The sequence below is a fragment of the Temnothorax nylanderi genome, unplaced genomic scaffold, assembly GCF_030848795.1.
Source record: "Temnothorax nylanderi isolate EJ_2023f unplaced genomic scaffold, tnyl_v1.0 TNYL_tig0001_pilon, whole genome shotgun sequence".
In the NCBI taxonomy this organism is placed as follows: Eukaryota; Metazoa; Arthropoda; class Insecta; order Hymenoptera; family Formicidae; genus Temnothorax; species Temnothorax nylanderi.
This window is the reverse complement of record NW_027249063.1, coordinates 1,168,459-1,182,939: the sequence shown is the minus strand read 5'-3', so window position 1 is coordinate 1,182,939 and position 14,481 is coordinate 1,168,459. Positions and strand designations below refer to the sequence as shown.

Here is a 14,481-nt window from a genome sequence, read left to right as displayed (position 1 = left end):
AATTTAATATTGCAAAGAAATGTAAAGTACAATATTTCAAAATTTTTAATTTTTTAGATTAATGTAAAAGATATTATAAAACTGTTCAGAAAATCTATTTTTTTCTAGACTTGTCCTAATAAATAGCAAAGACAGTCTTTTTCAATTATATATTTAATTATATTAAGTACGTCTTATCATGCTATGATTTATATTTGTATTATAATCTAATGCTGAGACAAGTAATTGATACAATCATTAAATATCTTAAAGTCAATATTTAATTTTGATTTGATACTCGAATCTGTCTGATATTTCCGTCTTAAATTTTATTTTCGTTCTTTTATCATGTAAAATTAAAAGATTTTAAACATGAGATATTTTGGAACCTAATAAAGTTAAAATAACAATAAAAATATGTTAAAATTGTAATTTATTAACGTTTAAATGTTCGGAATATTAATCACAATTTCCTGGTACGTTACATCAAATTACCGGATGCTTTTATATTAATTCATATGGTAATTATTCTGCACATATACTTATTCATAATTATCAAATATGTAAAGTTCTTTCTATGTTCTTTCTATAAATTTAAAAAAAGATATAAGCTTAAAAATATCTACTTTTCTCACATTCAGATTATCTATACATACATTCAGATTATCTTATACATAATCTTATCATGAATCGCAGGAACGAGGGTTATAGCTTCGTGTGTATATAAACCAGCGGCAGAAACCGTAAAGCATGCACACACTTCATTGAATCACAAGAAGTATCACAATAGCAATACTTCGAAGGTGAGTACCGACATCGTCATTAGTTAAGCACTTTGTGTATGTAATTTAAATAACTACAGATTATATGTAAAAATATATGTAAGAATTGGATAATATTATTACTCTCTATTTCTCTATTTTAGCATTATACAAAACTATTTTTCTTTATAATAATTAGAAATTATATAATATGCATAAAAGAATTAAACGTTATTTACTCAAAACTTGTTTTAAATAAATTATTTTAATATTTTACAAATATTTTGTCAAAGATATGGCTACTTTATATTATAATCGATTAGGAATGGAATTCAGATTAATATTCACATTTATTTTATAAGTACTGTCATTATTTTACTATTTGTCTCGTATCGTAAAAATAACTTATTCTCATTTTATTAATAAGTGATTAATTAAAATAACAACTTATTTATATTTTAAGTAGATTAATTTGTTATGATATAGTTTAATCAGCAATATACGATAAAAATTTAGTGACATTTGCGATACCATAAATTCGATACCATATACAAAACGCAGTTAGTAAATATCTAATCAATATATTTCAAAAATGTTATTTTAGGATTATATGGGCCATAAATGTTATCAAAAATACTTTTTATTAATGATCCATAAGTAAATCTAACTTGATAAAATCATTTTTATTGACTACTTAGTCTTAGCCCAAGATAAAATTCGTTATGCACAATTATTATGCTATAAACATAATAAGATATAACTACAACGTACAACATATATAATTATAATGTATCTCTAAAGACGTCAATGATCTAAGCAAAATTTATTTTCGCAGATGAAATTTACATTGGCATTGCTGGCCTTCGTGGCTACGTCCACCGCATGGCGAATCCCCAATGTCGGCCGAGGTGAACTTGCTAAGGAGCTTCAAGATTTCTTGGACCTCCTGCCGCAGCAAGAAATAGCTTCAATCACCCTCCAGTATTATGCCCAGGACGCGGAATTCCAAGCTATGATCCGATACCTCAAATCCGACGGCTTCAAGCAGCTCATGAAAGACATCGAAGTTCTACCTGAGATGCAAGCTCTGATGGACTACGCCTATAACGCCGGCGTTGACGTTTACAAACTGAAAGACATGTTGTACAACTGGCTCGGAATCACCCAAGCCAACTTCGCCGTTGATAAACAGATCACTGGTGGACTCCGCGGATATGCCGATGATATCAGGGCCGTCATTAATCCTGTTATCCCTCACCTTATCGACCTTTACAAAACCAAGATGCAAAATTCCCCGGTGTTCCAAGAGTACATCGCTCAACTGAAGTCCCCGAATTTCCAGCAACTCGTCAACAAGGTTTATGTTCACCCCAAATGCCAGGAGCTTTTGAGACACGCTGCAAACGCGAACATTGATCTTAAGCTCGTCAGGGACTTGCTGAAAACTATCCTCGGCATCGAGCTTCCTTTCTATTCTGTCGTTCAATATTAGATGGCATCGTTATATTAAAAAATAATTAAATCCATGCGAAGAATTTCTTTCTATTGCGTCAATAACGCTTTTATAACACTCAAAAAAATGTTATAAACTATTCGGCCATGCAATTGTGTACTTTACTTATACAAAATAATAAATAAGCTTTCTTTCTTATAGATGTGCTATACTTTTTTCTTTTTACCTATGTCCCTATATCGTATTAAAGACGAAAAAATTTATATATTTAAATATTGCTTTAATGGTCCATAGACCTTATTTCAAAAAATTATTCAAGATTTGTAATGCTGTAGACTAAGAAATTTATTAAGAATAAAATATATATATACTTTTAAGTTTACTTACGTACTAAAAATGATTAATTATTTTAAATAAAACATGAATTAGCATCGTAATTAAATTTTATGAGAAATAAAGATTCTTTATTCAAGTGATCATCTTTATTAATTCTAATCGTCACGACGTTTTGACCATTGGTTTTGAACAATTATAATCGTAAATTATAATAATAAGATGTTTATTTATTTTAATATTTACCGGTTATTGCGATAAATATCACTACACTCAGTGGTCGAATTGGAATAAAGACACCCGTCATAGATTGCAGGGAAGTCTAGGTTTGAATCCTGACTGGAGTGATATGTTTTGTAATAAATTCTTTACAGTAATTTTATTTAAAAAAAAACGACGCTTATTAGCATCAAAAGTTATACATCGATTGAGAAGGATCAAAACCAATGGTCGAAACGTCGTGACGATTATAATCGAAAACCAACGATCGAAACGTCATATTAATTGTAATTAATAAAAATGGCCAGTTAGGTCGAATAAAAAATTGTTATTGTTAATTATTTACTGGCAAAGGAAAAAGTTTCTGATTTGGTTTAATTATACATACCGTTGACCTAAGGAATGGTATCGATCTTACTGTTTATTAACTTTAAATATTTACCGCGGTTATTGCGATAAATATCACCACATGTCTCTAAAGATGTATCTAGGGATAAATCGATAATATAGAGATATCGATATACCGTGGAACAGTATAAAAAATTTATCGATAATCTTTTGCCTCCGATAAATCGTTATATCGATATCAGTTTCAACGATATTTCATGATTTGCAATTAGTCTCGTTTAGCGTTCTATGAAATGTATTTTTTTTTGTTAATTATTTACTGGCAAAGTTTCTAATTTGGTTTATTTATAAAAAACATGTGAAATAAATGAAAATCGCATTAAAACCGTTTTATATCCTACATTGCCTAATATTACAAATTTTGAAATGACATAAATTTAAAATTCTTAAGTTTAATTTAATTATTTGCGCTTTCAACAATTTGTACTTAGTTTTATAGAAATATATATATCAATATTCTTAATATTCTATTTTTTTATCATTACTGCGATCTTTACTTTGTGCTGAAGCATATCGTATTTCGAGAAGAACACTGTCACAACTAAAAAATGTACAATTTTCAGGAGAAAGAAAAAACAAATTTAATTGAAATTTCTTTTAATTGTGAGATAACTAACGCAATATGGGCTTAACTCGACATCGAAATGTTTTTAGTTGACAGTATTCTTCTCGGAGTGTGATATTCTTTAAAGATATATATTCACTCTCTTTCTCTTTTTGCAAACAAATTTACTACATATTTTCATTATTCAACTAAATATTAATTACTAAATTAAAAAATTGTATTAGAATAAATAAGTTTTTTTAATATCACATGATTATAACCACACATAGCTGGCTGACGTAGAAACAATGTGAATGCCTGTGTATGCTGTCATCCGCAAGTTGCCTTGTTGTGACACAAAACTAATTTTAAAGAAAGTACATGCGAAACAGAAGTAAGTAGTTGAAGGAGAAAGTTATGTATTAAGTTAAGACTGGAATATTAAGGAAAGCTGTCTATTGGACTAAAATTTATAAGTTAAAGCGATGTAAGAAGAACTTATTTATATTGGTATTTAAAACGAACTTTTTTTATTCTCATCTTTATGTTACATAAAACAAATAAAATAAAACAATTAAAACAATAGTTTATTAAAACAAGTTTATTATAAAACAATTGAATATTAAATTATTATTTGTAATTTTTAAAGAAATAATTGTTTAATTCAAGAATGCCATTGCTCTATTATTACATCCATTGATGTTTAAACGCGTGTTTTAAACATGTATCCTTTTATTTTATGTCGTTATACATTTATAACGACATAAAATAAAAGGATACATGTTTAAAACACGCGTTTAAAATATTACATATATTAATTTTAATATGGGAACTTAAGACCAAATATTCTAGCAGTAAGTTTCGTTACTTCCTGTAATTCCAATCCCTTTTCTCTGGTCATCGTGACAAAATTTTTATAAGTTTGATTTCCATACAAATTATCGATTAATTTCTGCATTTCCGGGGACATTATCTTCTCGATAAAATCAGCGAAGACCTTTGAATTCTGCAGCTTGTCCTTGTAAAGAGCGTCAATCTCATCGATAGGTAGTGTATCCCAAAGTTCCTCGATCATTCCTTTCATTCCATCACCGACCTTCTGAATTCCAACCTGAGATTCGAAAACGCTCTGTATTTTAGGCGGCACATAATCCTCCATACCAATGGCTTTGTGCAACGATTGGATATAATCGACAACACTCAATCCAGCCTTCTCGAGATATGCTACTAATGCTTGATGTTCCTCAAGAACTTCGACGTCACGCAGAATGGAATGGAATTCAGGTGTAAACATGTATAGCAGAGCGTCTTGTACTTTTTGATCTTCGGCCATATACTTGATCAGTACCTCGATAAACGGGTCCTCAATAAGGTCCAAAAAGTCCATCAATTCGTCGTCCAGTGTACGCTCCTGGTGAACAAGAATTCCGTTCGGTACAGTAATGCCGAGGACTATGTACATGACATCCGCTACGACTTGCGTATTCACTCCTCTACTTTTGAGCCCATTCACGATGATCTGGAAGGATCTAACCTGGTAGAGTTTGTTTACGAGCTGCTGGAAGTTGGGGGACCTGAGTTGGTGGATGAAGCCGATGAAAGCTGAAGAGCTCTTCATCTTCTGCACATAGGTGCGAATGAACTTGTTAAAAGGGATCACTTTCTTGATGTCCTTGAAAAGTCCTGCAAGCCCACCGGTCCTCTGTATGTTCGCAGAATACGCATGAGAAGGTGGTATGAGTTCAGCGATACCGAGAACTTTGTTAACTTCGTTTACTAGAAGATAAATATTGACTCCTTGGTGTTGCACATAGTTCAGAAGGTTGATCACTTCAGGGATGGTTTCCACATCTACCACCAGGTCTCGTAATACAGTCGAAGTTAGAAGATAATTAACAACTTCTTGCACTTCAGCATCTTCTGATATGTAATCTACTATGATTGTTTTAATTTCTGCAGCAGGGATTAGGTCCAAAAAGTCATGAATATCCTCGTGAAGGGGACCACTGCCAAAATCCGGGAATTGGCGAGCTTGTCCCAGACCGATAATGACCAAAACGGCAAACAGCGTTGACGTCAACTTCATCTATAAATATAATATAGTACATTCACGCGTAAGAAATTAGTATTGAATGTATTACAATGTACATTTTTATATGTATATAAATGCAACGCAACAAAAAAAATTATTTTGAAAAATATATTAATCTTTTTAATTATGATTGTTCCATCTGCGATTATATTGAATGATAAAAAAAATAATTATTATTATCTAATTAAAGTTTTTTTTAATTATGTGCAATTTACTTCTTTTCTTTAAATACACTTTTATTTAATCCACTTTTTATGTTTATATATTGATCTTTTATGAGAGGTTTTGTTTTTACTTACTGTGACAGCTACGGATAAGCACAGTGACATTCATATAAAGTTAGTTACTGTAGATTTATATAAGAAAAGCAGTTATCTGGAATCTTGTTAGGCGACTCAGTTAATAGAGGATTAGATAAGATAAAGTTGATGTGTGTCAGAACAACATTACTTGATAAGTGAATGGACACAACAAGTATTATAAAATATCATATTGTTTACTTCGCCATTTTTTATTCAAAAGAACAGAACATTTTATCAGATTTTATCTATAGAAAGTTCTTGTTATATTAGAACAATTTTATTAATATAAATCACATTTACTGTAATAATGTTTATTTTATCTTTTAGTAAAATAAATCTTATTACGGTAAAGAAAAATTACTACTTATTTTGATATAACTCACTTTAAATTTGATTTATAACTCATTTTATTAAATTATAAATTCTAGTAAAAATATTGTTATTATTTAGCAAAATAAGATCAATACTCGTTATCAGAACTTTTTTATTTTATCACTTTGATAATTAATTCTTTCTACATATCTGATGTTTCATACTTAATATGTTTCACATATGATATTTAATATTTTTTGCAACATGGAATATTCTATATCCTTTATTAACACAAAGAATCGTAGCAATATAAAGGCATAGCGTGTTTTTAATCTTTTTATTACACATCGAACTAATACTATCAGCAATAGATTTTTGTTTTGATCTTGTTATTTTTAATAATTGCCGCGTTACTATAAATTTAGAGATAAATCTATTCCGAGAACTAAATTGGTTTTTAATGTTATCTTGGACTATAACTTATCTATAACTCTTATTTAATAACGAAAAATAAGAAAGTTGTTATCAATAAGGCGTTTTAAGTATATGTTTCGGCAAATTTGATGTGATTTGAATGTAATTATCACTAACAATCCGGAAAGAGGAAACATAATTTAATTATGGACTTAATAAATTTTATGATACAAAGTGTAAAAAGTGGAAGTATTATTTCTTTTCGACGAAGAAAACGTATAATCTATGATTTTAAGATTAGCGAATAAACCAATTCGTCAATCACTCATAAGATATTGCACAAATCAAACAGATAACACAACTTATTAAAAATAATTATATCATAAAAGATAGGCGGATATTAAAATAAGAATTCTAAGATTAAATAAGTAGAAATATTAAGACTGAAATATTCTTTGAGCATCAAAGTCAATCATTTGTTTTATACAAAAATGGGCGAATCAAATATGCATTAAATCTAAATAAATACAAATCTAAATTTTACGAATATATATCGTATGTATAATAAGAAACAGAGTTGTATTATTTTCATATAGTTTAGTTATTTTTTAGTTCATATACATATATTGTATGCATAATATATATTATATATACTATTTTATAATAATATGTATATATATATATATATAAACAAATAAAACATAAAATATATATGCATAACATGTGACGAAATGTCCAAACTTACGCTGTTTATGTGACAATTATTTCTTCAAATATAACAAACTTTATTTTGTATTTGTCTTTCAATCAACTTTGGTGTACTACATAAAAAAAACAAATAAGTCCATTAAAAAATCAAAGTAAGAGCCATAATCTTTACAAATAAAAATTCTACAAAAAAACTGCAATTCGCCAAATTAGTAGCTGCTTCAGTTTATTTCAATGAAAACCTTATCTCAATATTTCTAACATCTCAGAAAGTAATAAGTGTGTTAATACTTAAGTAAATCATCCTGTATATATATATACATATATGATACATGTGATACACACACACATACATTACACAGAATTAGATAAGGAACAATCAGATTTAGATATCAATTTGCACGAAAATCTAGAAAATATTTGATAAGCTTTTAAGCGTAAAAACATATGGAATTTTACGTTACCTGCTTTCTCTCTCTCTCTCTCTCTCTCTCTCTCTCTCCCTCCCTTCCTCCCTCCCTCCCTCCCACCCTCTATATATAATATATATATATATATATAGCATATATAGCACATATTGCATATATATATATATATATATGCGAAATTCCATGTTTTTACGCTTAAATGCTTATCAAATAAGTTCTAGATTTTCGCGTGAATCAATATCTAAATCTGATTGTTTCTTATCTATTTCTCTGTAACCACTTCATGCACTTGATATTACCAGTATATAAATGAAGTACGATAATTATCCACAGTTGTCAAAACGCATCTACAGCTCTACCACGGTAAGTTTCTTTATACATCTTATATGTGTTGCAAACTTTAACAATCACATTTATGTACAAATTACCGCTCTCCTTATTTTAATTATTCAATGATTAATCCACAGTTTAATACAAATTTAAGTTTTTTAGTAAAAATTTAATTACACAAATATCTTTTTTAATAAATTCTTATCATTAACGGATTACATACATCTTTGTATTTTTAATTTTATCTTTTTATATTTCCTATATTGTATTTTTCTCATATATTGTAACCTCCAAGTTAATATTTTATTTATAACTAAAAATCTAATTTAAACAAAACAAGAAGAAGAAAAAGAAAGAAATGTATAAAGAAGATCTTTTGTTACATATTTCTATTTTAATTTTTATTCTAATTTGTAAACATTTTTAGATTTCTATATATATTTTTCTATATATTTTTTATTTCTATATCTAGTATATGTAATGTTAAGTAATCTTAATGAAACTATAATTCTTATTTATATCATTCATCTTATATTAATATATAATCGCAAGTACTTCATGTATATATATATATATATTAATCATTAATGGGGAAAACACCGATATACTTCTCAAAATAATGCTTTCCATTGCATTACATTTATATATGAGAAAAAAATTAAAGATTGAAAGATATGTTGTGATACACTCAACATTAATTTACAGATGAAGTTCACATTAGGACTGTGTGCCATCTTGGCCATTATCGGTCTGGGACAAGCTCATCAGTTCCCGGACTTCGGCAAAGGTCCACTTCATGAAGATCTCCAAGATATTCTAGATTTAGTCCCTATAGAAAAAATTATCGATGTCGTCGTGGATTACATGATAAATGATAAAGAACTACAAGAGTTTATGAAAGAGCTGGAAGAAACAACTGTAATCAAGGACCTAATGGTAGATTTGCAAGCTATTCCCGAAGTGATCAAACTTCTTAACTATTTACATAAGGAAGGCATCGATGTCTACAATATGATAAACACGATTAACAAATCACTCAACATCAAGGAACTTATACCACCCAGCTTACAAGAGTCTCCACCGAAGAAAACCGGTGGACTTCGTGGATTCTTCAAAGACATCAAGAAACTTATCGATTTTGATGCCTACATTAGCATATATGTGGATAAGCTGCAAATCTCTGATGCCTTTGTCAACTTCATCGACCAACTTAAATCCGATAATTTCCAACAGATCGTTAACAAACTTAGCAAAAGTAAGGCCCTCCAGCTCATCGTAAGCCGTCTTGAGAACAAATCAGTAAATTTAAAAATTGTGGAAGATCAACTGTATCTCTTCCTCGGTATCACTGTACCAGGCCCGTCACCTAGATCATTAATAAAAGAGCTCGAGGATTTCATCAACCTTATTGATCTAGAAAAGTATTTGAATATAATAATCCAGTATATAAATGAAGACGAAAAAGTACAAAAAGCTCTAATGTACACGTTCACAACTGAATTCCACGATCTGCTGCGCGCCGTCGAAGCTACTAAGGAACATCAAGCACTCGTGGCATATTTAGAAAAGGCTGGAATCCCTGTTGTCAAAGCTATCCAGGAGTTACATCATGCCATTGGTATGGAAAAATATGTACCACCCAACGTAAAGAGCTATTTCATGTCTCTAATTAAGACGCAAAAGATCGGCGATGGAATGAAAGGACTGATCATAGATCTTTACAATGTATTACCTTTGAAAGAAATTGACGCTCTTCACGCAAAGAAGATGCGGACTTCCAAAGTTTTTGTTAAATTCATCAGGACACTTTCATCTGAAGAGTTAAGGAAACTCGTGATCGATCTAAGCGCTACTAAAGCCTATAAGGAATTTATCACAAAGACTTTAGAAAAGGGATTGGAATTCGAAGCCGCGGCAAAACTGAATGGCCTAATAATTGGTATTAAACCTTCATACTAAAATTAATATTTATAGTATTCTAAATTTGTAATTTGCAATCAATCTAAGCACGTTATACGCTAATGTAATAACGTAACATAAAAAAGTTACTAATACAACAATTATTTCTTTATATGTAATAAATTCATCATATGTAATAAATTATAGTAAATAACTCTTATTTTATTTTCCTTCTTTTTTCACATCCTTCTAAATACATATAAATAAATAAATATCGCTAGAAAGAGAGAGAGAGAGAGAGAGAGAGAGAGAGAGAGAGAGAGAGAGAGAGAGAAAAATAAAAAGACAATTTGTTCATGTTTTGTCAATTAAATATCTTTCTTTAATTTTAGTTTTTAATTAATTTATGTAATGTGTGTATATATATTATATATATGTATATAAACAATTAAAACATAAAATATATATGCATGTGACGAAATGTCTAAACTTACGCTGTTTTTGCGACAATTATTTGTTCGAATGACAAACGTTATATCTTTGTATTTGTTTTTTAATGGACCAAAGTTGGTGTACCACATATAAAAAATATAAGTCCATTAAAAAAATCTAAGTAAGAGCCAGAATATCTACAAATAAAAATTCTACAAAAAAACTGCAATTTGGCAAATTAGTAGCTCCTCTCTCTCTCTCTCTCTCTCTCTCTCTCTCTCTCTCTCTCTCTCTCTCTCTCTATATATATATATATATATATATATATATATATATGCAAAATTTCATATATTTTCACGCTTAAAAGCTTATCAAATAATTTTTAGATTTTCGCGTGAATCAATTAATATCTAAATCTGATTGTTTCCTATCTATTTCTCTGTAAACACTTTATGCACTTGATATTACCAGTATTTAAATGTACGACAATTATCCACGGTTGTCAAAACGCATCTACAACTCTACCACGGTAAGTTTCTTTATACATCTTATATATGCCCAAGGAGCGCCAATGCGCGTATAACGTGCTTTTAATGCGCGTACAATTGCATTGGCTTCAAAACTACATTAATTGTGTGTTCAAAATGCGTGCATTTAAATGCGTAATTAATGCAAATTGAGCATTTGATTTATAAATGACAGGTTTTATATTATATTTAAATAAGTAGCTTCTTACTCATTATGAAACATTTTATTTAAGTTTTTAAATTTTATATAAATTAAATTTTAAATAAATAGTTCCACTAACTATCTTTGTTCTTATTTCTGCGTTTAAAGCATCAACGTGTAGATGCACGTGTAGACTCTTAGATCCCCTATAGGGTAAGCAAGTTGGTGGAGCTTCGGTTGTTCATAGTGAACTCTACACAGATAAAAGGACATTCTTATTTAGAGAATATCTTTATCTTTGACATGTAATGCTTAAAACGAGATTATACGCTATATAATCTCATTTCAAGATTTACATGTCAAAAATAAAGATATTCTCTAAATAAGAATGTTCTTTTCTTCTGTGATAGCTGTACTGGAATATGCTTACAGCAATGCTTAGAATAATTAAATTATTGGTTTAATAATCCAGATATTGGGTCTAATAATAATACAATTGAATAAACTACTTATGTTTTTGGACCCCTCTTGATAGCACTTTAATTGAAGCAACAGTTTTTTCTCAGTGTAGGTTGCACTCAACGTCCATTTCTTTCTCTGTCTGGACACAGTGGACACTGAGCAACCTATCCCTTTTTTCTTCGTGTCCGGCCTCTAAACATTGTAGTGAGCATTCTAATATAGTACAGAGTTCACTAGTTGTCCGATTGGGCTTCTCGATCAATGAGCGTAGGTGCACTTTTTGGTATGCGCTGCCATAATATATATGCGTTAAATGCGCATATAATGCGGGACAAATATGCGCTTTAAATGTGCATTTACGACCCGCATTTAATGCAAAGTTTAATGTACATTCAAAGCGCATTATACGCGCATTGGCGCTCCTTGGGATGTTGCAAACTTTAACAATCGCATTTATACAAATTACCGCTCTCCTTATTTTAATTATTCAATGATTAATCCACAGTTTAATACAAATTTAAGTTTTTTAGTAAAAATTTAATTACATAAATATCTTTTTTAATAAATTCTTATCATTAACGGATTACATATATCTTTGTATTTTTAATTTTATCTTTTTATATTTCCTATATTGTATTTTTCTATATATTTTTGATTTCTATATCTAGTATATGTAATGTTAAATAATCTTAATGAAACTATAATTCTTATTTATATCATTCATCTTATATTATTATATAATCGCAAGTACTTCATGTATATATGGAGGGGTAAAAACCAGAGTGGTGTAAGCCAAATTTTTTTAAATATTTTCTCGTGTGCATAGATGCAATCTCTACAATATATAAATTGCATCTAAGCACACGAGAAAATATTTAAAAAAATTTGACTTACACCACTCTGATTTTTACCCCTCCATATTTATATATATATATCATTGATGGAGAAAACACCGATATACTTCTCAAAATAATGCTTTCCATTGCATTACATTTATATATGAGAAAAAAATTAAAGATTGAAAGACATGTTGTGATACACTTAACATTAATTTACAGATGAAATTCATATTAGGACTGTTTGCCATCTTGGCAGTTATCGGTCTGGGACAAGCTCATCAGTTCCCGGACTTCGGCAAAGGTCCACTTCATGAAGATCTCCAAGATATTCTAGATTTAGTCCCTATAGAAAAAATTATCGCTGTCGTCGCGGATTACATGATAAATGATGAAGAAGTACAAGAGTTTATTAAAGAGCTGGATGAAACAACTGTAATCAAGGACCTAATGGTAGATTTTCAAGCTATTCCCGAAGTGATCAACCTTCTTAACTATCTACATAAGGAAGGCATCGATGTCTACGATATAATAAACACGATTAACAAATCACTCAACATCAAGGAACTTATACCACCCAGCTTACAAGAGTCTCCACCGAAGAGGACCGGTGGACTGCGTGGATTCTTCAAAGACATCAAGAAACATATCGATTATGATGCCTACATTAGCATATATGTGGATAAGCTGCGAATCTCTGATGCCTTTGTCAACTTCATCGACCAACTTAAATCCGATAATTTCCAACAGATCGTTAACAAACTTAGCAAAAGTAAGGCCTTCCAGCTCATCGTAAGCCGTCTTGAGGACAAATCAGTAAATTTAAAAATTGTGGAAGATCACCTGTATCTCTTCCTCGGTATCACTGTACCAGGCCCTTCACCTAAATCATTAATAAAAGAGCTCGAGGATTTCATTAACCTTATTGATATAGAAAAGTATTTGAATATAATAATCCAGTATATAAATGAAGACGAAAAAGTACAAAAAGCTCTATTATACACGTTCACAACTGAATTCCACGATCTGCTGCGCGCTGTCGAAGCTACTAAGGAACATCAAGCACTCGTGGCATATTTAGAAAAGACTGGAATCCCTGTTGTCAAAGCTATCCAAGAGTTACATCATGCCATTGGTATGGAAAAATATGTACCACCCAACGTAAAGAGCTATTTCATGTCTCTAATTAAGACGCAAAAGATCGGCGATGGAATGAAAGGACTGATCACAGATCTTTACAATGTATTACCTTTGAAAGAAATTGACGCTCTTCACGCAAAGAAGATGCGGACTTCCAAAGTTTTTGTTAAATTCATCAGGACACTTTCATCTGAAGAGTTAATGAAACTCGTAATCGATCTAATCGAAACTAAAGCCTATCAAAAATTTATCACAAAGACTTTAGAAAAGGGATTGGAATTCGAAGCCGCGGCAAGACTGAATGGCCTAATAATTGGTATTAATTGGCCTTTATACTAAAATTAATATTTATAGTATTCTAAATTTGTAATTTGGAATCAATCTAAGCACGTTATACGCTAATGTAATAACGTAACATAAAAAAGTTACTAATTCAACAATTATTTCTTCATATGTAATAAATTCATCATATGTAATAAATTATAGTAAATAACTCTTATTTTATTTTCCTTTTTCTTCCAACATCCTTCTAAATATAAATAAATAAATATCGATAGAAAGAGAGAGAGAGAGAGAGAGAGAGAGAGAGAGAGAGAGAGAGAGAGAGAAATAAAGAGAGAATTTGTTCATGTTTTGTCAATTAAATATCTTTCTTTAATTTTAGTTTTTAATTAATTAATGTAATGTGTGTATATATATTATATATATATATATATAAACAAATAAAAGATAAAATATATATGCATGGCATGTGACGAAA

General features: G+C 29.9%; 3 protein-coding genes and 1 long non-coding RNA gene across 5 annotated transcripts in view; 2 read left to right on the top strand and 2 right to left on the bottom strand.

Moving 5' to 3' along the window:
* LOC139772089 (uncharacterized) overlaps positions 1 to 14,481 on the bottom strand; it is a 154,328-nt gene that overhangs the window by 6,177 nt on the left and 133,670 nt on the right. The gene's annotated exons all lie outside the window — the stretch shown is intronic.
* LOC139779840 (uncharacterized) lies at positions 1,576 to 10,402 on the top strand. The gene is made up of 3 exons (XM_071718604.1): positions 1,576 to 2,229; positions 8,269 to 8,316; positions 8,989 to 10,402. The coding sequence occupies exons 1-3, from the start codon at positions 1,576 to 1,578 to the stop codon at positions 10,240 to 10,242; spliced, it is 1,956 nt and encodes a 651-aa protein (XP_071574705.1). The 3' UTR covers positions 10,243 to 10,402.
* LOC139771505 (uncharacterized) lies at positions 3,418 to 6,233 on the bottom strand. 2 transcript variants are annotated; one of them, XM_071704359.1, is made up of 2 exons: positions 6,089 to 6,233; positions 3,418 to 5,783 (listed from the first exon to the last, which is right to left on the bottom strand). In XM_071704359.1, exons 1-2 carry the CDS (start codon positions 6,116 to 6,118, stop codon positions 4,518 to 4,520), a joined length of 1,296 nt encoding a protein of 431 aa, XP_071560460.1. In that variant the 5' UTR covers positions 6,119 to 6,233; the 3' UTR covers positions 3,418 to 4,517. The 2 variants fall into 2 exon arrangements, with proteins under 2 accessions (XP_071560460.1, XP_071560546.1); XM_071704445.1 differs by lacking the exon at positions 6,089 to 6,233 and adding an exon at positions 6,005 to 6,022.
* On the top strand, positions 11,123 to 14,140 carry LOC139771693 (uncharacterized). Its single transcript, XM_071704684.1, has 2 exons — positions 11,123 to 11,143; positions 12,804 to 14,140. Exon 2 carries the CDS (start codon positions 12,804 to 12,806, stop codon positions 14,058 to 14,060), a length of 1,257 nt encoding a protein of 418 aa, XP_071560785.1. The 5' UTR covers positions 11,123 to 11,143; the 3' UTR covers positions 14,061 to 14,140.